This window comes from Marmota monax, unplaced genomic scaffold (genome assembly GCF_021218885.2).
Source record: "Marmota monax isolate L192 unplaced genomic scaffold, Marmota_monax_Labrador192_F-V1.1 WCK01_AAM20220418_F8-fsc00024, whole genome shotgun sequence".
Classification (NCBI taxonomy): domain Eukaryota; kingdom Metazoa; phylum Chordata; class Mammalia; order Rodentia; family Sciuridae; genus Marmota; species Marmota monax.
In genome coordinates, this window is record NW_026695224.1 from 8913671 (window position 1) to 8935162 (window position 21492).

General features: G+C 49.4%; 1 protein-coding gene across 1 annotated transcript; it reads left to right on the plus strand.

Moving 5' to 3' along the window:
• The first annotated feature begins 14595 nt into the window (after positions 1 to 14595).
• Irx6 (iroquois homeobox 6) lies at positions 14596 to 21077 on the plus strand. The gene is made up of 6 exons (XM_046434557.2): positions 14596 to 14824; positions 15843 to 16091; positions 16720 to 16829; positions 16991 to 17298; positions 18085 to 18675; positions 20956 to 21077. The coding sequence occupies exons 1-6, from the start codon at positions 14780 to 14782 to the stop codon at positions 21075 to 21077; spliced, it is 1425 nt and encodes a 474-aa protein (XP_046290513.1). The 5' UTR covers positions 14596 to 14779.
• Positions 21078 to 21492: the final 415 nt, after the last annotated feature.

A 21492-nucleotide genomic window follows, 5' to 3' on the forward strand; every position in this document is an offset into this window, starting at 1 on the left:
AATATTTCAAATACCCTCAAAACCACTTTCTGGTGGATATACTTTTCTCTTCCTTCCATTTCATAAATATAGATGGAATGCTTTCCATGAGCCAAGCATCATGAATACAGAATAATGCAGAATTGAAAAAACATATATTTTTTATTTATTGAGCTCCTATTAAATGCTGAATCTGTTCAAGATATGTTACTTATGTTACAATTAATTCTAATAACATGATAACATTTATTATTTCCCATTTTTAATTAATTTTTAAAATTCATTTATGACAGCAGAATGCATTACAATTCTTATTACACAAATAGAGCCCGATTTTTCATATCTCTGGTTGTACACACAATATATTCACACCAATTGGTGTCTTTATACATGTACTTTGGATGATAATGTCCATCACATTCCACCATCATTCCCCTTTTAAAGGCACAAAACCTAAGGCCAACAGAGGTCAGCAGTGTTACCCAAAGTCTCAGCTAGAATGTGTCAAGGCCAGAGTTCAGACTCAAAGCCCCCTGACCACAAAGCTCAGACAGTCTGGTGTCAGTCAAGGTGGGAGTGGACAGAGAGACATTCACTATCCTAAAGTTGTTTTTATGAATGTCAACTAGACTGTGAGTTCCCTGAGGGCTCAGGTTAGTTCCCAAGGGTCCGTAGAGCGGCAGGACTCAGTATCATGATGACTTCACATTCTCATTAAATGCATTTTTTTTTAAAAAAGTCATTAATAGCACTAACAATAGAAGTACAGTTTGCAGGCTGAACTTTCTGGTGAATAGTTTTCTAAATAAGACTAATTTTATTGTATGAGTCTTTTAAAATACAGACAAGAAATTTGTGTAAATAGCCATGGATATCAGCAATTAATTGGTACCACATGATATCTTAAAAAATGTACCAACATGTGTCAGGAAAGTCCTCACTGCCCACAGTTGGAGAGCACCTGGCTTCGTCTACTTAAAATAGAAGGGTTTGAATCCATGACCACACCCAGCTTCTGAATCATCTCATCATCATGTCATCATCACTATCACATGACTACCATGATAACTGTTATTGCTGCACCATCTATCAAGTATATTCTATATGCCAAACCCTTTGCTCAGCATTTTACATGCATCATCTCATTAACAACCTGAAGAGTTAATGTCACTATTTATCCTATTTTACTGGTGAGCAAAATAAGCCCCAGAGCAATTAAACAACTTACCTAAGATCACATAGGTAAGTAAGCAAATATAACTGTGTATTAGTCAGAATGGGCTAGGACTTGCTGCAAGAACAAATATCTCCCAAATCTCCATGGCTTATCTTTGCTGCAGGCCTATCTTCAAGGCAATTGTCCTCCATGTAATGGCTCAGAGAACTAGTGGTTCCACCAAGTCAATGCAAGGATGATTATCACATGCTTTGTCTTGAACCTGTTCTCAGATATTACAAGACATGTGCATTGGTCAAACTCCACAATTCCAAAATAGTTGTATTTGATCATTCTTTATTTTACAAAATTCCCATTTGTTATGAATTTAGTGCTCCTGAAAGTCCTATGAGGCTGGTAGGAACACCTTCATTTCACAAGTGAGGAAACTGGGATTCAGCAAGGTTAAGTAGATCACTCAAGAGCCCATGAGGCCAAGATCTTCTAAGGGCAGAGATGAGACGTACCCAAGGCAAAAATTTCTCATGCCAAGAGAATAAAAGGTGGGAGCCCCCCTGCCACCTTGTCCTGGCAGCCCAATCCCTAGAGGGAGTAGGCAAGAGAAATTTCAACCCTTGCAGAGTTCATGCTCTTAAACACTTATAAAAGCTTTAAGATCCAGACAAAATCCAGACCTAAGTGCAGAGGTTACTGGAGTTGGGATTTTATGGCCAGATGTAAATCCGTCTTCTCTAAGACCTGCTCCAGTTCCCTGGTGCCTCACTTGAAATATTTCATGTGTGCTGAATGGATTTGCTGGCTCCCCATGCCTTCGTAAATTATGAAGTCCAGATTTCCTAGGGCCTGGATCCAGCAAGGGTCGCTCTAACTGCCCCCACTCCGTGCTTGGAATGGGAGACTGCCTACGTTTTATTCTTGGAGATCGTCCTTATTTACTCTTTTTCAAGGGTTGACATATCACCCTCCGCCATTTTCGATTGGGGGAGGGTTCTGCTGAGCTCCTAGCAGGTCCCCCCCCTTCAGTGCCCACATTTGTACCACCACCTCCACCCTTTTGTAGTCCCACCTGATGGGTTCAGACACAAAGACACTGGACCCAAAATTGGATCTATCAGAGTCTCTCTGAAATATGACATTTATTAAAAGTAATAAAGTTATGGGAGGCCAAGTCTTAATGGCAGACCCCTGGCAAGAAAGGGCCTCTTGCTGAGACCTCTGGATCTGGCTTCCAAGGCAGGATGTCTAACTTGCCTTCCAACACACTGTCCTTTCATCTGGCCATTTCATGTCACTGAAGCCAGCCAGCAGCCATTGGAACTGCAACCAAAGAACCTGACAAGGGTCTCTGCCAACTCAGCTCCATCAACACAGAGACGCATCGTTTTTACCTCCCCCTGGCCCGTGACCTGCTTTTCTGTATGATTCTTTCCCCAAACTTTGCAGCTGCACCTACTTTCTTGTGGAGTCCCCAGGGAAGCTGGGTCACAGGACAGACAAGTCAGAAGCCGAGAGTGTGTGCCTGGGCAGGAGTTGTAATTCTGGGAGGCACCGTGTCTGTCTGTCTGCCTGCGTGGTGATGCATGGGGCTCTGTGTGAGCCGCTGCTCTTCAGCTCCTGGGGGACTGCCCCAGAACCCGTCCCACTCTCCCCAGCCACCTTCTCAGGCTCCAGGTGTCCATCCCTACACACCTACTACCTGGGTCTCACTCCGGGGCTTTGAATGGGTAGTTCTCTCTCCTCCTGGGATGCCCCTCTCCTCTGATTAGAAACCCAGCTAGTGCAGGGTAGCCAGACCACCTCTGGATCCTCTGCACACAACTGTGAGGCTGAATTTGTCAGGATTAGTTACTCCCGTGGCCCTTTATGTTTCTCCCTTCATTCCACTTAATGTGCTGTATTATGATGATGAGTGTCTTTGTCTCCCATTGGGCCACTTGTTCCTTAAATGCCTCTCCCTTCATAGAATTAATGCTACCAAATTAGCCACCACATACCTCTGTACAGAGAGGACCTCTGGGTTTTTGCGTTTGTGTTTTTGTCTTAGCCTATCCTAAAACAGGAGATGGCCAGGTACGGTGGTGCACATCTGTAATCCCAGTTTCTCAGGAGGCTGAGGCAGGAGGATCACGAGTTCAAAGCCAGCCTCAGCAAAAGTGAGGTGCTAAGCAACTCAGTGAGATCCTGTCTGTAAATAAAATACAAAAAAAAAAGAAAAAAAGGGCTGGGGATGTGGCTCAGTGGTCGAGTGTCCCTGAGTTCAAACCCCAGTACCCACTAAGAATAAATGGATAAAACAGGAGATGTGGCCTCACGGGGGGAGGGAGAGTCTGGGAAGGATCAGTTATTAAATGTTACCCTGTGAGCATCCGTGACCTTGCACATAACTAAAGGGAAAGGTGAGATAGAGGGGGAGACCAGAAGTGTCAACTGTAAAGGAGAGCAAAGAGGAAAAGAAGTTCCACCTCAGCAGATTCTTTCTTTTTCTTTGGCCAGCTTCTGTGTGTGCATAAATCCTTTTGAACACGGTCTTCCATCAAGAACATCTATCAAGGGGCTGGGGATATAGCCTATTGGCAGAGTGCTTGCCTTGCATGCACAAGGCCCTGGGTTCAATCCCCAGCACCACAAAAAAAAAAAAAATGTCCTTTGAACTTTAAGAGACCAAAAGCTCCATATTGGGGAATAGTACACAGGTGTCAAAAGAGAGTTGTCTATGAGAACATTAGAAAGCTGGACAAGTAGATTCTTCAGTAAAAAAGGAAACAATAGTGTGATCCTCCTTACCACACACAATAACGAAGCTTTGTGAGCCATTACAACGGACTGGGGACAGTGCTGTGTCCTTCACACGATAACTTAGTAAATTGTCAGAAGAAACCTGTGCGGTAGGCTTCTTACTCCTATTTTTCTGATGGAGAAATTGAAAAATAGAGGGCAAGCAACTTGTTAAAGATAACATAGCTAGTCAGTGGCCAGGCACCTCTACATCATGCTATTGTGTAATGAGTACCCACACCCGGGATCCCACCGTGGTGGGTGTGTGTGAGAGAGAGAGAGTGCACTTGTATATATGGCTTATATTTATATGGCTTGTAGCTTATATTTATAAGGCTTGTATTAACATAGGAAATTTCTGGAAAGCAGCCAAGAAACAGTTAGGCCTCCATGCCTCGGGGAGCGGGGATGAAATAATCAGATGACTTATTTGTCTCTTTGCACCCCCACCGCCCTGTCTCAGGCATTCACTCAGCTGTAAGTAATAGAAAACCAAATTAACAGAGACTTAAACAAAACCAGTGCCCTAGTCCTACACAGCTAGGAGTCCAGGAGCAGCGGCTCCTTGGCTCGCGGACACCAGGGCTGCCTCTGGGCCGTGATCCTGGTCCTGCGCCCAGTGACTCCCATTCTCTGCCCAGTTCTTTTCTCCGCGTAATGTGTTTAACCCACCCTTCATGGTTCACCTGGGTACCTGCCTCTTCTCCCTCTTTTACTGTGCAATGCCAATTCAGTGAGGACGGGGACTTTGTTTTCTTTATGGCCATTTCCCAGCACCCTGAGACCCTGCCCAGGACACAGTAGGAGCCCAGTGAACCTTTGGTGAAAGAATAGATGGACCAATGGATGAGCGTGGCGGATTCGGGCACGTCCAAGTTCTAAAGAAGGGAGGGAGCGATGGTACCACCGCTCTGTCCTCTCCTACTGTGAAGACAAATCCTCTCCCTGAATCCCCCTGGTAGATTTCCCCTGAGTCTCATTGGCCAGAATAGGGTCAGAGGCATGCTCCCGGCCTCGCCCCGAAAGCTAGAGAGCCAGGAGGGGCCTCCATAGCCCTGAATGGCCACTCCAGGCAGCGTTAGCTATTCTCAGCAAGGACACAGGGCATCTCCTGCAGGTAGTTTGGATTTCTACCAAGTGCATGCTCAAATTGCTTTATATGTTTTTTTCTCAATAGAGATGTCTGAACCCACTCCAGTCTTGCTTAGAATCTCAGAGGGTAGGGCTGAGTATCTTTTTTTTTTTTTAACAAAAGGAAAAAAAATCTAATCCGCCATTAATGGTTTAAAAGAAAAAAAAAAAGAATTTTCCAGAAAGTCCATACTTACAGGTAACAGAAGGCCAGGCATGGTGGTGCACCTTGGTAATCCCAGCCACTCAGCAGGCTGAGGCAGGAGGATTGCAAGTTAGAGGCCAGCCTCTGCAATTCAGTGAGCCCCTAAGCAACTTAGTGAGACCCTATCTCAAAATAATGAAAAGGGCTGGGGGTGTGGCTCAGTGGTAGAGCACCCATCCGTTCAATCCTCAGTATCATCCTCCCCCCCGCCCCCCAAAAAAACCCAAACAGTAGCTGAAGGGTTTGAGAGTACTGGAATAACAACTGCAATCTGTCATCCGTACACCTAGAAATCTAAAAGGTCTTTGTAGGTCATTGATCTCAATGCCTCTGTTTGGCAGATGGGCAAACTGAGGGTCCCTGATGGAAGGAGCATTGTCCAAAGCTTCCCAGGCAGTCATTGGCAAAGCCAAGGTAGATTCCATCTCCCAAACCAGCTCTCTGCTGCCTTCAACCCCTGGCCCCCTTAATCCCCACCATCCCATGTGTAGAGCCAAGGGCAGGACCCTCCCGTCACTCACATTTAACTGTTACAGAAAAAGAGCCGAGTGTCCGTTTTTCCTGTCTCCTTTAACTGCATCATCTAGAGTCATAAATTAGTCCCAACACCAAAAGATACCCTAATCCCCACACACTTCTCCATATCACGGTGGGGTTTATGATGTGAAAGGAGTTTTCGTGGTTCACATCTACTCTCAGGCTCCCCTCTCTGTGTGTGTAAATTTACATGTCATAATTATCATCGCAGGTTTCCCCTCTGCTCAGCCCCTGCCCTCAAACCTAAGAGCGACACAGGAAATGGTTTATGTTCTCTGGACGACACTGACAGTCTAATCCCGCTCTTGTATTTCAAGCTGTCTTTATCAACTCCATGTTCTCCCGACCATGAGATAGATATTTCCCCCAAAGCCTCCTTCTCTGCAGATTCACAACAGTGGGTGCCTGGAGCAAACCGACACCCTCTCTGGGAGACCCCTGGTTCGAGGTGGCAGGGCTCAATAATGCAGGCAAGGAGACCTGTGTGTGAGTTCACTGTTGATGGAATCCCTGGTCCTTAGTACCGTGCCCACATGCTGTGTGAGCACTACTGACTCTCTCTCTCTCTCTCTCTCTGGAACTCGAGGTGAAGCAAACCCAAACCACAAGAAAGCAGGGACACATGGAGATCTTCACACAGGACAAATCCAAAAGGCAAGGTGCCCCCTTCCCAGAGATGGGAAGAGCATTGGGGCTATCACCTAAATCTTATTCATAACTACAAGGTCAAATCTTTCTTAAGCCCCTTACTTTTTTTTTCCCAAAAGGTACTAAAGCCTACAAGGACCAGGCAGGAATTCAGACACCCAAAGCCTCCTGGGCTGTCTCCAGTGCCAATCAGTCACACATGACCCGGGCCAGTGGCTTGACCCTTCTGCACGTCTGTTGCTCATCTGTGAAAAAAAGGGTGAGAATCTTGCCCTATTTGATCCCCAGAGTGACAGGGATGGTCCAAGAGAGCAGGTTATGAAAGCGTTGGATATGTGGCTAATCATGTGAGTGGATTTGAAGTTACTGAGAGTACAGCCTGGCTCTATGTCCTTCTCCACACCCACCAACCAGTATGTATGAGAGATGCATTTGTCATTTGGACATTACATGACAGCACTGGTCATAGTTGAAGGCAGATGTGCAAAACATCAGCTGAGCCTCCAAAGGTGCCGGGGTCAAGGAGACCAACACGTCACTATGTGGCTTCCCCCTATTGTGTAAATATTTGGTATTGTGTAGACATAAAAGATTAGGGGAAGCCAACCCTGTAACATACAAGGAACACAGCACCATGCATCAACTATCTATTAGGTGAGGTCCTTATTTCTCAAAATAATCATCTCAGCGATTAAATATTTAATCTGAAATCTGTGATTTTCCCAAGACTTTGAAGCTTACTGTTTGAGCTCAGACCCTAGATTGTCAATTCGAGGTCTGTTACACCAGGCGAGTGGATCTCTCTTAAGCTCCAACTTCCATAAAAAGAAACAAATGATATCTACTTTTCAAGTAGATAATAGAGCTAAATTGTAAGGTCTATGGGGGCAGAGATTTTTTATTGGGACAAACGAAAACCTCCAGCCTTCCGCTCAGTGCCCTTTGATAATAAATGCTAGCTAAATGCTTTGGGAAGGAATGAATGAAAGGTCTTATAAAATTGCATCATCTCATACTTAGAAACTTTTGAATATTTGGTAAACATCAGGCCTCTTTTTCAAATTACTAGGGAGCTACACAAGTGATTCCAGAGTGATTTGAAAGCATTTAATTTGTTAGAATGTACTCTAAATTTTAGAGAGCAATCATCCAGTTTTGTCCAGAGATGTAACCTTGCCTCCTAGAACCAAGCTCGGCATTCAGTAGACACTTCCCGTATCTGTTGAATGAAGGACGAGCGTCTTTCTTCTCAGCCAGACTTTGTGCTCCAAGCACAGAAAGACCAGCACCCTGGGATTTTTTTTTCGGTTCTTAGAACTGTCTTGGACGAGAGGTGCAAAAAGCCATTCAAGCATTTACCCCAGCCCAGGACCGTCAGGGGTGTAAGATTGCATAGAATCCACACACAGCATGATGGCCCCATCCCAGAGCTTTGACTCTGAAGCCACAGAAACTTCTATCACCCCTGAAACTCTGTTTGCAGTCAGAATGTCAGCAGAAAATTGCAGCAGAAAATATTCGCTGTGAAATCCCATGACCTCTGTCACGATGAAAAATGTCATGGAAAGGGATTTTTCTTATAAAACAGCGGCATGCAAAAGTCATCAGTGCTGGCAAACTCCAAGATAGATGAAGAAAACAAGAGAAGCTGATCCGCTAGCTCGGGTTTTATGAATAGACTCTCTCGCCACCCACTCATTTGCGAGATCCTCTTGAGATCTTTTCTTTACGGCAGGTTATGAATCATCTTCATGAGATCTTTAAATGGATGATCAATACTATATTTTCCCATAAAATGTTTGGTTTGAAATCCGATTTTAAGTGCATTAGAGTTTTTGTGCACCGAATGGGTGAATGCCATAATAAATCGTCATCAAATATGAAAGAAATATAGCATAGATTAATTGCCGTATTTATTTATGAGTCTATAAAATACCTTGTGAGAGTCCTGGCACATTTTTGGGATACCAATTTGAACCTTCAGGAAAGTTAAAAGCATTAAAAGAGACTGGGAGGAGATTTATTATCAGAATGTTTTTAATTGCAGACCCAAGCGGACTTGTAGGTATTAGAATAGCTATGCCCTTAATGGCCATGTCTCGTGTCTCTCTCTCTGTCTGTCTCTCTGTCTCTCTCTTTGCCTCTCTCTCTTTCTCTCTCTCAAAATGATATACTCCCCATATTTTTATTGATTTTTGAAGATTTGTCATAAATTCACCTTGGCCAGCATGTGACACCACAAATGGTTCCAGCTTCCCCAAAGTAGTGGGCCCCAGGTGGCACAGAAGAGAAAACTCCCAGCCAATTCTAATGCTCAGCTTTAAGAGCAAAAGTGAATACTGGGTGCATGCCACTAATCGGACGGCAATGTATACAGTATGAAGCTGCTCATGGTTTAATCGCAGTTTTTGTGTCTATGCAGTGAAACGGTTTAGGCTGGAGAATGATAAAACAGCCGGGCACGGTGGCACACGCCTGTAATCCCAGCAGCTCAGGAGGCTGAGGCAGGAGGATTTCAAGTTCAAAGCCGGACTCAGCAACAGCGAGGCACTGGACAACTCAGTGAGACCCTGTCTCTAAATAAAAAACAAAATAGGGCTGGGGATGTGGCTCAGTGGCCAAGTGCCCCTGAGTTCAATTCTTAGTACCAAAAAGTAAAAATAAAAAATAAAAAAAAAAGACGTGAATCTTTTAAACTGCCTGTTAGCTTCAGGGAGAGGTTTATATGCAAAACACCCCATCCCTACTTAGTTGGAGCTAACAGTGCTGTGTTTCTCTTTCTCATTTGTCTGGGCCATGATTCTGCTCCCTAAGTGTGCATTCAAGATCCCAGGACCTGTCACCAAGGGGAAGAAGAATGTGGGCGTCTTCTCTCCATGAGTCCCTACATGCTAACCTGTTAAGGTCTTTATTGCCTATCAACATTTCTCTCTCAACAACTTTGGCTTCCAAACTGGTTCCCTGGTTTTCAAATCTACACATCTGTTGTTTACTTTAAAGCCTCAAATTCCTTGAAAACACATCAGATGCCTTGAGCTTATCATTAATAAGATGCCATCATTCCCAAGATAAAAATAATCCAGAATTGCTCCGCAGAAAAACTGCTCTGAAATTGAGAAGTTCAGGCAGCAACACCCCGCCATACACACTGATGCAAAGAAAGAAAGAAAGATAAGAAAAACAAAAGGTTTTTAAAAAGAGTTCTTCTTGAAAATAATCAGTCCAAAACCTACTACATTTTTTTAAGTCTGTGTAGCTATACAGCCAATATCGCAGCTGGATTTTTTTTTTCAAAGAGGTTTTTTGTTGTTTTTATTTATTTATTTATTTTGTGGGGAGGGGGTTGCTGTTTTTATTTTTGATCAACTTACCAGTCACAGCTGGAGTTGCTTGCTATGCGCCATTTGAATGAATGATCTACATCAAATTTCTAAAACCCCCCAAATTATTACATAAGCTCTTTCATAATACAGATTGATAGGAAAGCATGCAGAAGGGACTCTGCACTCATTTCCTCACAATGGCGTCTCTTCAGATATTTTCTCTGCTAAACGACCCAGTGTCCTCACGAGGCACTAAACGTGAATTCACACCATTCCCTCAGAGCTCGCCACACCTCCTGGCTGTGGCTGGCTGGGTATGTGCTTGAAATATGGTCTTGGAGAAAGACCCCCCCCCTCCCCGCCAGCCAGGAGATCCGGAATCTGGTCCTTTCTCTGTCACCTGCTGCTTGGCTCCATGATGATCCTAGTCTTGCTTCTCACCTCCCCAATATTCTTATCCTGAACCTTTAATCAGATAAAGCCGAGGAGTTTAGGAAAGCTACCCAGACTTGATACAATGCAATGGAATTTTGCCATTATGAACAAGCTATTCATTTTTCGCTCTGAGCTCAGGTGCAACGCTGACAAGCCTGGTTCTCTGCATACAGCCTCATTGTAGACTTTATCTCAAAGAAGCTAATTCTTTCTTGCTATTTGCCACCTTGCTGACAAGCAACATCAACACCCTCATCTGGGAATTATTGCCTTTTTATTTTCCCCTCCTGATGCCAGAGTAGCTGTTGACAATATGTACTCAGGCAAAGCAGGGACTGCTGCATCTCACAATCAGATGCCATGCACACCACTTCCGTCAAAACAATTAGTGTTCATTTCGGCTTTACTTGGGGAGACCTGCGGTGACTGATCAGTATAAATTATGGATGCATCTGTCCAGATGCACTTGTTCATTCATGCATAGATTTGAGGAAAATTCATTCTTCCCAGTTCAAAAACAGTCGGTTAAAAAAATTTCCATACTTAAAAAATATAACTTAGCACATTTTCAACTATGTTATTATGCCCATCTACTCACTCATTTCAGCTGTGATCCTAGACATTTCCAGTTTGCTATTTTCCCTTCTGTAAAATCTGTTGTCTTTGGAAATCATGAACATTTTAAACAACCCCCCCATCACCAAAAATGCAATATGATGTATTTTTCCTTTTTTTTTTTTTTTGGAAGTACCTGCCTTCAAACTCATTGTCAAACACACATCCTTAACTCTGCTGCTCAGGAACTTCAGTGCATTTACCACAAAGCAATATGAACTTCAAATAAACAATGTGGATCAGTACTCTCTGTGGTCCAGGTAGGCCTTTGTTTGCTTTGTTTCCTATTAGTTTTAATGAGCAGCTAGAGAATCTATCAGACATGTTGCACAAAACAACAAAAGAATCTATATCATTTGTTCAAAATACGTTCAGTGGGATGACTCCCTTAAATAGAACTGGGTGTGTGTGTGTGTCTGTATTTGATCGGTTTATTTACTTGCTTCAATAAAATTCTGTGTGCACACCTATACAATTGGGGATTTTCCCCCGGAAACTAAATTAATCAGCACCTGAACAAAGCAATGAAAATCCACCATGAGAGAGAAGCCCCGAGCACGGGGCTACAGAGGTAAGGGCCTGGGAAGAGACAGGGAGACGGAAGAAAAACCAATTCCACACAGCACTGTTCCTGAATCAGACTCCTTTACACCTGAGGTTTCTGCCACACACAGGTTGATGTTGGCTTAACCTACTGGCTTGGCTTTTGTTATGCAGGTCCCAAAATAACAGGAATTCTAGACACATCTCATAATAACCATTTTTTTTAGGAAATCCCACTAAATACTCAAGATGGTAACAATCAAATGTCATCAATACAAGGGAGCTTTACTGTGTGTGCAGCCTCTGCCTGGGAAGGACATATTAAATCCGGGTCTCCCTAAAGGCAGAAACATGGGGGGGGGCGGACAGGGCAGGGCTTTCTCCTTGGAAGACATTATGATAGAAGATGCCAAAACCATAAAGCAACTTTGAAGACAATAGATGAGGTACCTTCACATAAAACATGCTCTTTTTTTTTCCATTTCCACAGAAGAAAAAAAAAATGCTGACATCTCCTCATAGTTGTACTCCCAATTTATTTTGCCACAGTTTTTTGTCTTCTTTTCTTCCAAAAAAAAAAAAAATCTTCTTGCCTTTCTCTAATCCTAAAGCAAAGACAAGGGGTAAGCCTTGCACACAAGGGGAGTCTTGCACACAGCATTGATACCACAGAGGTCTTATAAATCAGCTGAAAATCAATAAATCCTATATGGTAGTCTCTGCTTTGCAACCATATTGCCAAGGGACAGGGCTAATGCTTTTTCTCCCCCACCATCCCCATTTTCCTGTCATAAAAAAAAAAAAAAAAAAATCTGCTTAGGAACGAATGGGCAATAAAAGTTGCTGAGTAAGTATTTCGACTATCTAATTTTATTACTTTCCAATTGACATATCTTCCCTCTGGAAATGTTTGCAATTAATTAATTAGTAGTAATCTTCCCCAAGAGACTAATTTAATGAATACTCTTTAATACTTACTTTAAAAAAAAGAAAAAGAAAAAGCTTAGATGTATCCAAACTGCAAACTGGGTGGGTGGGTGACTCCAAAGTGCATTTTGAAAAATCAAGGGATCTATTTAACACTGTTATTTTTATCGCTAAGTCAGTCTACCCATGACTATAATAATTCTTTTTCTAACTAGGAGTTTCCCCGGGGTTGAAAGCAAGGTTTCTCCAAGGTAACAGCATTCCGCAGTCGCGGCTGGGTTTGTCAGTATTTAGAATGGCGCTTGTTCTCGTGTTAATAATCTCTTAGAGTCGTCTGCGGTTTGTGGGTTCTTTAAGCTCCTTGAGAGTTCTGCAGAATCTGGGGAAGAAAAGAGTGGAGCTGTGTAGCCAGAGCTGTCATTCTAAGGAGGTCACTGGCCCTGGGGCCTACCAGTCCCCTCTGCAAGGTGCCAGAGGCAAGTTAGCGGTGACAGATTTCCCGGCCAGGGACCCAGACCTGCCTGCTACTGGCCTTCCTCCACCTGGCAGGAACCCAGCTCGGCTCCTATCCTCTGGGCCACACGGTCTTGGGTTTCAATTAGAAAATAAAACTGAGCCTTTGAACCAACCCCCACGACTCCTCGCGGGAGCTGCAGAGAGGGAGAGCGTTGTAAAAGTGTAAAGGGCGCGGTGACCCGCTGGAGAGAGGGGAAGCTTTCTGAGGTTTCTGGGCTTGCAAACTCCACCTGATCCTGCAACGACTAAGGCCTTCCCTCGCCAGATTGACGGTCCCTTTTCGCCCCTAGATGCCGTGGGTTAGAGCCCTCTGAAAGGCGTCTGGGAGTCTGGGGTCTGAGACATCAGAGGTTCAAACCGATGATTGAAATTGGCCGCCCCTGTGCCGGGGCCAGCCCTGGCGGACGAAGCCCCCTTCCCGGCACCAGCGCACATCCACCTCCACCAGGCCCCTCAGTGTCCTTTGACGAGGACCCCTGGGAGGGGAGCCCGGGTTACACCGCTGGCCCAGCCCAGCGTCCGGGCGGAGCGCAGGGAATAGGCCTCCCGCCCAGAGCTCTCCACTGCGGCTCGCCAGCGCCACCCCCAGCGGAGCTCAGCGGCTGCAGCCCGGCCCCGACGCCTTCCTCCTGCTTCTCGGATCCCCCGCGGACCCAGCGGGCGGAATGTGCCAGGCAACCAAGCCTCTCCGTCCGAGGAGGATTTGCCTAGCGCCACGGGCCCCAGTCCGCAGTTGCCAAGGGTCAGACTTAGCGCTTTTCCAGGAGGAAACCGACAGGGACCAGAACTTTGACCTGGAGGGGGCACTATTCGGCGTATTCGAGGGTCAAGCGGCGGCGAAGAAGCCCCAGGGTCGGGGCTCTGGCAAAGCGGAATTAGCCAGAGTCCTGGGGAGACTGAGGAGGGAGCCGGATCCCCAGGACAAGGATGTGCGGTCCCATGGGGTCCACCAACGCTGCCCGGATCCGCTTCCATGAGCGCGGGGCTGGTGGTGCAACAAACTTTCCTGCAGCGGAGAGGCGGAGGAGCCGGGCTGGGGGCTTCTCCCCCGAGCCTGGGCTCTCCTCCACCTGCCGGTGCTCAGCCTCCGCCCAGCCTTCACCCACCCCAGCTCCCTCCCCTCCCCGCGCGCCTCTGTTCACTCAGACTCCTCTTCCCTCTCCTCTCCCCTCCTCCTCCTCCCTCTTGCCTCTCTCCCCCACTTTTCTCTTGTCTCTTCTTTTGTATTCTCTCCTCCCTCGCCGCCCCGGTTGCCTCTCGCCTCCTCCGGGCCGCAGGGGAGGAGGTGTGCGCGCTGCGCCCGGGGCCTGCGCGGCGCAGAGGGAGGCGTTTCTCCTACTTCTCCCGGGTAATTTGGAGAGAGTCTCTGTGTGTGTGCGCGCGCGTGAGCTTGCGGCAAAAAGGGGTAGGATCTAGCGCCGAGCAGAGAGGGTCAGGGTCTTTGACGTTCCTCGCCGACTGCACGAATCTCCCGGAGCAAGAGTGAGCGTGGGTGAGAGTGCGTGCGCGCGCGCGCGCACGGGCTGGCTGCGCTTAGTACGCCTGGTGGCCCGGGGCCCCGGGGCCCGGGGTCCGGTCTGGCAGCCCGGGATTACCGTGACGTCACATTGAGCCTCTGGCCACCCAGGACTGGGACACCTCGGGAGCCTCACAGCCCGGCGCCGCGCCGCGCCTCACCTCGCCACCGAGCGCCCTTGGGAACCTGCGCCTTCTTCCCTCCCCTGCCCATCCATGGGCCCTTCTGTCTTCTGGACCCTACGGGCTGCAGGGGCGCCTTCCGGAGCGCAGGGCTCGGCAGCTGGGCTGCCCTCGGCTCTGCCTCCAGTCGCTCCAAGCGGGCGAAGGAACCGGCGCTGGGCACTCGCAGCGGTGTAAGGAAACCAGACGCCACAAGGCTAGGGGCACCGAACCGTGGGGCTGAGAGGGGAACCCCTAAGGGAAGAGGGAGACAGGACAGGGACAGCCACTATGTCCTTCCCGCACTTCGGACACCCATACGGCGGCGCTTCCCAGGTAAGAAGTGCCTTCATGGGGAATGGGGGGCAGCCTGGGTGGAGGGGGTGACCGCCTGGTGCGCGCCTACCCCTGAGCTCTCTCCTCTCGGTGTCCCGGGGGAAGACAGAGGGAGCAAGGCCCGGGTAGTGTATCACAGCTTCCTCTGACACCCCAGTCCCTGACTGAGAACGTTCCGTTCCCAAGTGCATGCTGAAAACCGTGTGACCGTGGAAACGTGGGCACCCCGACCACGCGCTCAGCGAGGTGGGTGGGTTCTCAGAGATCTTCCAGTCAGGCCTCCTTTCTTTACAGATGTGTGAGGTGGCCGGAGGACGCTCATGGGGGGGTGGGGGGGGGAAGAGGACTTCCAGTACAGAGCACTGCCCATCTCGACATATTGTTGCTCATTTGTTGACCTCTATTCTTATCCTGCTCTTTCCTTGGGCTGATCCAAGTTTTCTGCCTCTGGATCCCTCAATTTTCCAAACCAAATGTGGTGGGGGAGGAGAGGGCATGTTGCAGAGCGACAAGAGTCTCATGGGAAAAATCCCACCACTCTTACTCAGTTTCTCCCCAGAGTGCCTGGAATACTTTCCTGAGATTTGGTACCAGCTTGACCTTTGACCTGCTGTGTGATCTTGGACAAGTCTATTACTGTCTTTGGTCCTCCATTCCCTATCTATAAAACAGGAGTGGGGGTGATAGGTTGAGATGGTCTCTAAGGCTAACTTCTAGCTCTATCTTTGCAGAGATGGGAGTGGGAGCAGAGGTTTGGTCTCTAAATGAGGTTTCTGACCTTCACATTTCCCCAGTCCCCTGGGACTGGAACCATAGAAATGGCATAGGGACATCTATAAGAGGAGTTTGAATGAGTTGCCCCTGGGAAATTCCTGTCCCAGTAGCTAGCAGAACGGGGGCATTTAGTTAAAGTGGAAGGAAGGAGTGACCTGGCAATTCCCTGCTTCCCTCTGGCTCCAGGGAGTTGGGGGGGGGGGGGTGTCTCTGACCTCCAGTGACCTCTTTCTCATTCTTGTAGTTCCTGGTATCTGCAAGTTCCAGCTCCACTTGCTGCGAAGCTGCTCCATGTTCAGTCTCAGAGGTGGCCTCCAGCTCCACCCCAGCCCCCGCTCTTTGCTGCACACCTTATGACAGCCGGCTGCTGGGCAGCACCCGGCCTGAGCTGGGTGCTGCCTTGGGCATCTACCGGGCCCCCTATGCTGCTGCCCAGAGCTACCCTGGCTACCTGCCCTATGGACCGGAGCCACCCCCACTGTATGGGGCACTGGTGAGTCGAGTGGGAACTGGGTCTACCTTGCTAGGACATGCAGGCACTGGGGGCATGCACAGCAGAGACAGGTGAAATCCAGAGTGACCTCTCCAGGGAAAATCTAGGAGGGGCACAGAGCCCTAAGGAAGGGAAATGGTTAGGATTGTGTATAAGGGGAAAATATACCTTCAGAGCACTTCAGAATTTACAGATGGTTTACGTACTCTTCAGAAAGCATTGGTAGTTCTATTATATCTGTGACGTAGGTAAGCCATCCATATTCTCCACTTACAGATGAGGAAGTTGAGATTGAAGTCACAAAGGTGAAGAGGGTCAGAAATAGCTCTGGAAGAAGACTAAAGTTGGGAAGCAGCCCCACTGGTGTGTAAGGGCAGTAAGAACAGCCACTAGTATTTAACCGGGGGAGCCTGCCTAGCCATTTACCAACATGGTCTTCTCCTGCAACCTCTAGGTACTGGTATCACCATTTCCGTTTCACCAGGGAGAAACGGAGGCAGAGAGTGGCTAAACACTGTGTCCAAGGTTGCACAGCCAGGCACATGGTGGGGCTGAGCCAGAGTCCTTGACCTCAGCTGCCTGCCTCTCCCCACACTGAGTCCTCCATTCTCTTTTCCTTTCCCACCAGAATCCACAGTATGAATTTAAGGAGGCTGCGGGGAATTTTACGCCCAGCTTGGCCCAACCAGGAGCCTATTATCCCTACGAGCCGACTCTGGGGCAGTACCAGTATGACCGGTGAGGATGGGCAAATGGCTGGCTCCCTCCTGCCAGAAAGGGAGGTGGGGTGGGAGGAAGAAGGGAAAGGGAGGGGCAGAATCACACTTCCAGGTGACCCATGCCCCCTGTCCGAAGCCCCTTGTTCCCTGGCTAGAGACTGAGCTGGGCTCTCCCTGCAGGTTCGGTGGGGTAGAGCTGGGCGGTGCTGGACGCAGAAAGAACGCCACCCGGGAGACCACCAGCACGCTCAAGGCCTGGCTCAATGAGCACCGCAAGAACCCCTACCCCACCAAGGGCGAGAAGATCATGCTGGCCATCATCACCAAGATGACCCTCACCCAGGTGTCCACCTGGTTCGCCAATGCGCGCCGGCGCCTCAAGAAGGAGAACAAGATGACTTGGGCGCCCAAGAACAAAGGCGGGGAGGAAAGGAAGGCAGAGGCCAGAGCAGAGGAGTCACTGGGCTGCCTAAACAGTGACCCCAAAGGTACCCAAATGCCCATCAGCCACCTGCTAGATTTCACAAGCCATCCAGCAGTTTGACTGAAAGTCGCCTGTGGGGCAGATTTTCTTTGAAGGCATTCATCCCCTGCACTCACCCCAGGGCCTTTGCCCATACACATCAGTCTGCCTGGAATTCGCTGCAGAAACAGCTGCGTCTCTACTTCAAACTGTCAAGCCCCCCCCCCCAAGGCGTTACCTCCGCATCCAAGCCACCGTGTAGCTTCCCAGTTATGCTCTATCACATCAGCCTGCTTTTTTTCTTTGGCCATTTATCACTGTAACAACATGCACACACTCAACACCCCTCTAGAAAGCCAACTCTACCAGAAGAGGCCTTACCACTGGGTCCCCTAAATACCCAACACCTAGATGAAGCCTGGCACATAGTTGGCACTCAGCAAACATTCGCTGAATTAAATAATGTAACGGCAGCCACCTGTGGATGCTAAAGTTGGATGAAAAGAGTCCTTTGCCTTCTTTTTACTATTGAGATCCAGACTCGCGTGGCTTTTCCTTGGCTTCTCAGGGAGGGCGAGTCTTCCAAGGGACGGTGGGTGGGGACAAGCCTGGAGCAAGAATTCTTTCCCTTGGGCGGACGAGCAGCCCGGGGGCAGGGTGAGGGCTGGCTTGGGGGGGGGAGGTGAATTACAGAGAACACCCTGAGTGCGGGTTGCGTGCGTCGCTAAAAGCTTCTCCGGGATGGGCACTCCCACGGATTTCCCCTGGGCCCTGGGCTTTTCTCACTTGCTCTTGATTTGATTTCCTGCAGACGTTACTGCTAGCCAGGAGGCGCAGGGTCTCCCTCTGAGTGACCTGGAAGACCTGGAGGAAGAGGAGGAGGAGGAGGAAGCCGAAGAGGAGGAGGCCGTGGTTACTGCGGTGGACAGGCTGGCGGGCTTCCAGAAAGGCGCGCACTCGCTGACCGCGACCTGCGCAGCAGCTCGGCAGGGCCGGGTGGAGAGCAGGGAGTGCGGCCTGGCGGCGCCCCTCTTCTCCTTCAGTGAGCCCCGCGGGTCGGGAGAAGCTGACTTCATTGCGGCGGAGCCCGGGGGCCCCACGATGATCATGCACTACCCATGCGCAGAGAAACCGCGCATCTGGTCTTTGGCGCACACCGCAGCAGCCAGCGCGGTGGAAGGTGCATCCTCAACGCGGCCCAGGCCACAGAGTCCTGAGTGCCATATGATTCCCGGACAGTCTCTAGGCTCCGCCCGGCGACCCACTTGCGAAGAATCTTCCCTCATAGCCAAAGCCTTTGGAAACTCCACGTTTACCCTTCAGGGGCTGCCGCTGAACTGTGCGCCCTGCCCGAGGCGGAAGGAGCCTTCAGTGCAGTGCCAGTACCCTTCCGGAGCAGAAGGTAGTGGGTCCCCAAAGGCGCTGGGAGCGCCTGCCCAAAAGACACCCACCCACCACCTTGCCCAGCCAAGCTCAGGTTCAGATTTGGCAGGAGATTGCCCCACAGCTCCCCCTTCAAATGGATGCTCCGAGATGAAAGTTCTAGTCTTTCATTATAAAGCCAGATAATAGTAATAAGAGAAATTGACCTGGGATCCATATAGAAATTCTGGAATGTTGGACAACCTGTGAATTCATGGTCCAGGGTTCTTCCAAATGCACTAGGTGTGCTTTGCCACACTTGTCTAGCACAAGTGGCTTTCAGCTGGTCTCCTGTTGTGCTGGTACCCAGGGCTGGACAGGCACCAGAGATTTCTGAGACTTCTGAAAAGGTGGGCCAGAGACATTCTATAGGTTTAAGGTCACTGCTTAAGTACAGCTGCAGCCCTCTCAGTGGCCACTAAAATCCCTAAGGATATGGACATGCCCCTGCATTCCGTAACTGAGATTGGTGCTGTCCCTGGAGAGCACTCACCAGCAAAGTCTATTCCCAAGCAGAGTTAGACTGCCAATTGGTGTTGCCCATTTCCGGTTGGTTTATTCTGTGTGCTAAGGACCTGGTGGAAGGGAATTTCACCCCACGAAGGGACATTCCCCAGCACTAGGCAACTTTTAGCAATGACTGTGTCAGAGTCTGCTCTTCATAGTAATTTCTCCCAGGATTAGCCACTGGTTTAGAAACTTGGGTTACATTGTTATTTGAATATATACATGGAGAGTCCAAGCAATACCTCTGGCAAGCATATTGCCTCTAGACTTGTGCATCTCTGTGGACCAGACACAGCTGACCTAATGATTTCCTAAGAATCATCACCAAGTGGTCTTTGGGTTTTAATCAACCTTTCCTTTCTCAGCAGGTTAGCGCAATGGCTGCGATTTGCAGAAGAATCTTGGACATGGACCCACTTTTTGAACTCACCTCTGCTCTAAGAAACTGCCAGATCTTGACAGGGACCAGGAGCTCCCACTTTGCCTAAGAGACAAACACACAGAAACCTTCCTGTAGCAGCCGACCTTGCACGCAGAGCTGGTGGCAGGACAGATCTACACCTACCCAGATCCGGCGGAGGAGGAGGTGTCTGGGCACCTTGAGGAAGGCGGGGGAACCCAGGGAGTCTGCCTTCCTTCTCTGGATGCAGGGCCTGGACGGTGCATTCTCCTGCTCACTCCTGCCCCTCCCCCGCTCACTCACTTTGTAGCTTTATGGCTGAGCTGGCCCCTAAGGACCACATGCGTCTTCTCCCCTTCCCCTCTCCTTGTGTCCTTAAAAATAATCAAGCTGAACCTAAGCTGTGCAGCCTATCTGTGCCAGGGGTGCCTAGAAAGGTCAGGATGGAGGGAGGGGTGGGTCACAGCCAGGAGCTCTGGGGACAGGGCAGCAAGGGGCGAAATGGACAAGGCAACCCGCAGTGGCACCCAGGGCGCCTGGGGTGTAGCAGACCCAAAGTTTTTCCACCAAGCCACTGAGCCAGGCTGAGGCCCCCCTTGGTGGGCGGGTGTGGGAGGTGGCAAGGGGAGCGGGTAGACATCAGGATATTTAGGAGCAGCATTTGTCCCAAGTTCCTCCTGGGGTTGCAGATTCACGGGGGGAGTTGAATGTGAGAGATGCCAAGGTGCCCGCGCGGTGCAGGCTGCATAAGGCTGCCCCAGTTCACACCTGGGGTCCAGAGGGGTGGGATTTAGCTGGCCGCACTGCTGCAGCAGGGGAGGGACAGGGCAGCGTCCCAGAGGGAAGCTCAGGGAGTGGTAGAGACCCGAGGGGCTGGAGGCAAGGCAGCCAGCCGGGTGTGCCTCCAGGGGCTGGGCTGGATCCCTCCAGGACCCTTCTCTCCCACTCCGGGCCCCTGCCTGGGCTAGGTGACAGTCTTCCAGATCAGCTCCGATGTCACTGAAGCCAGAAGAATCGCCACAGCGGAGCTGTGGAGGGGGAGGTTGGGAGCAGGAAACAGAGGGCAGACTGACCTGAGTCGTCCCCAGACCCTCCCTGGCCCCACCCCTTCTTCTTCTCTATAGAAAAGACCCCCTCGGAGTGGGAAGGGTCCTTAAGGAATCACAGAAATGCAAACCTCTTTTTCAGATGAGTCAACTGAGGCCCCATGGGGAGCAGGTGACCGGCTCAGGGTCGTGCGTGTCCCTGGTGGAAACACCCTTAGCTTTCTACTCTGGGCGCCTTTTCGGGTTTCTGCTCGCCCACCCTCCGGGAGACCCCCCTCCCTGCTTCTTTTTTGCTCCTGGGCAACAGCTGGTCCCATCCCCAGCCTCCCCGGGGACACTCCAGTCGCCCTCGCTGACCCGCGGCTTAGGGTCCGGAAAATTAAACTGCGAAAAGATAAACATTATTTCCAGTCGGCTTTGCGGGATTAACGCTTGTAATAAAGAGCTTTAACTGGAGGTTTCTTTCAAGGCGCTCTCGACCCCACCCCCTCCTGGGGGGCCAGGTAGACCCCTCCGGATAGGCCAGCTAGCGGTTGGTGGAGGGGAGAGAGTCCCTTAGCATCACATAGAGTCAGAGCTGGATGGGACAGATTGGGGAGGGGAGTGGCCTACACTGAAGGTCGTGTGGCTTAGCAGGGGCTAGAATGCAGAGGTCGGTTGGTGGGAGGACCTTGCCTCCCTCTTCTGCAGCCATTCAGCCTTATGCACCCACAGTGAACTCTGGGCTGCCCTACCTTGGCCCCCAGACCCCCAGGGAGCTGTTTCTCCGGCTCCAGGAACCATCTCTTGACTCAGAGACCGCTCCTCTCTTTCCCAGTCCAGAGCAGCCTAGAATTGTTCCCAA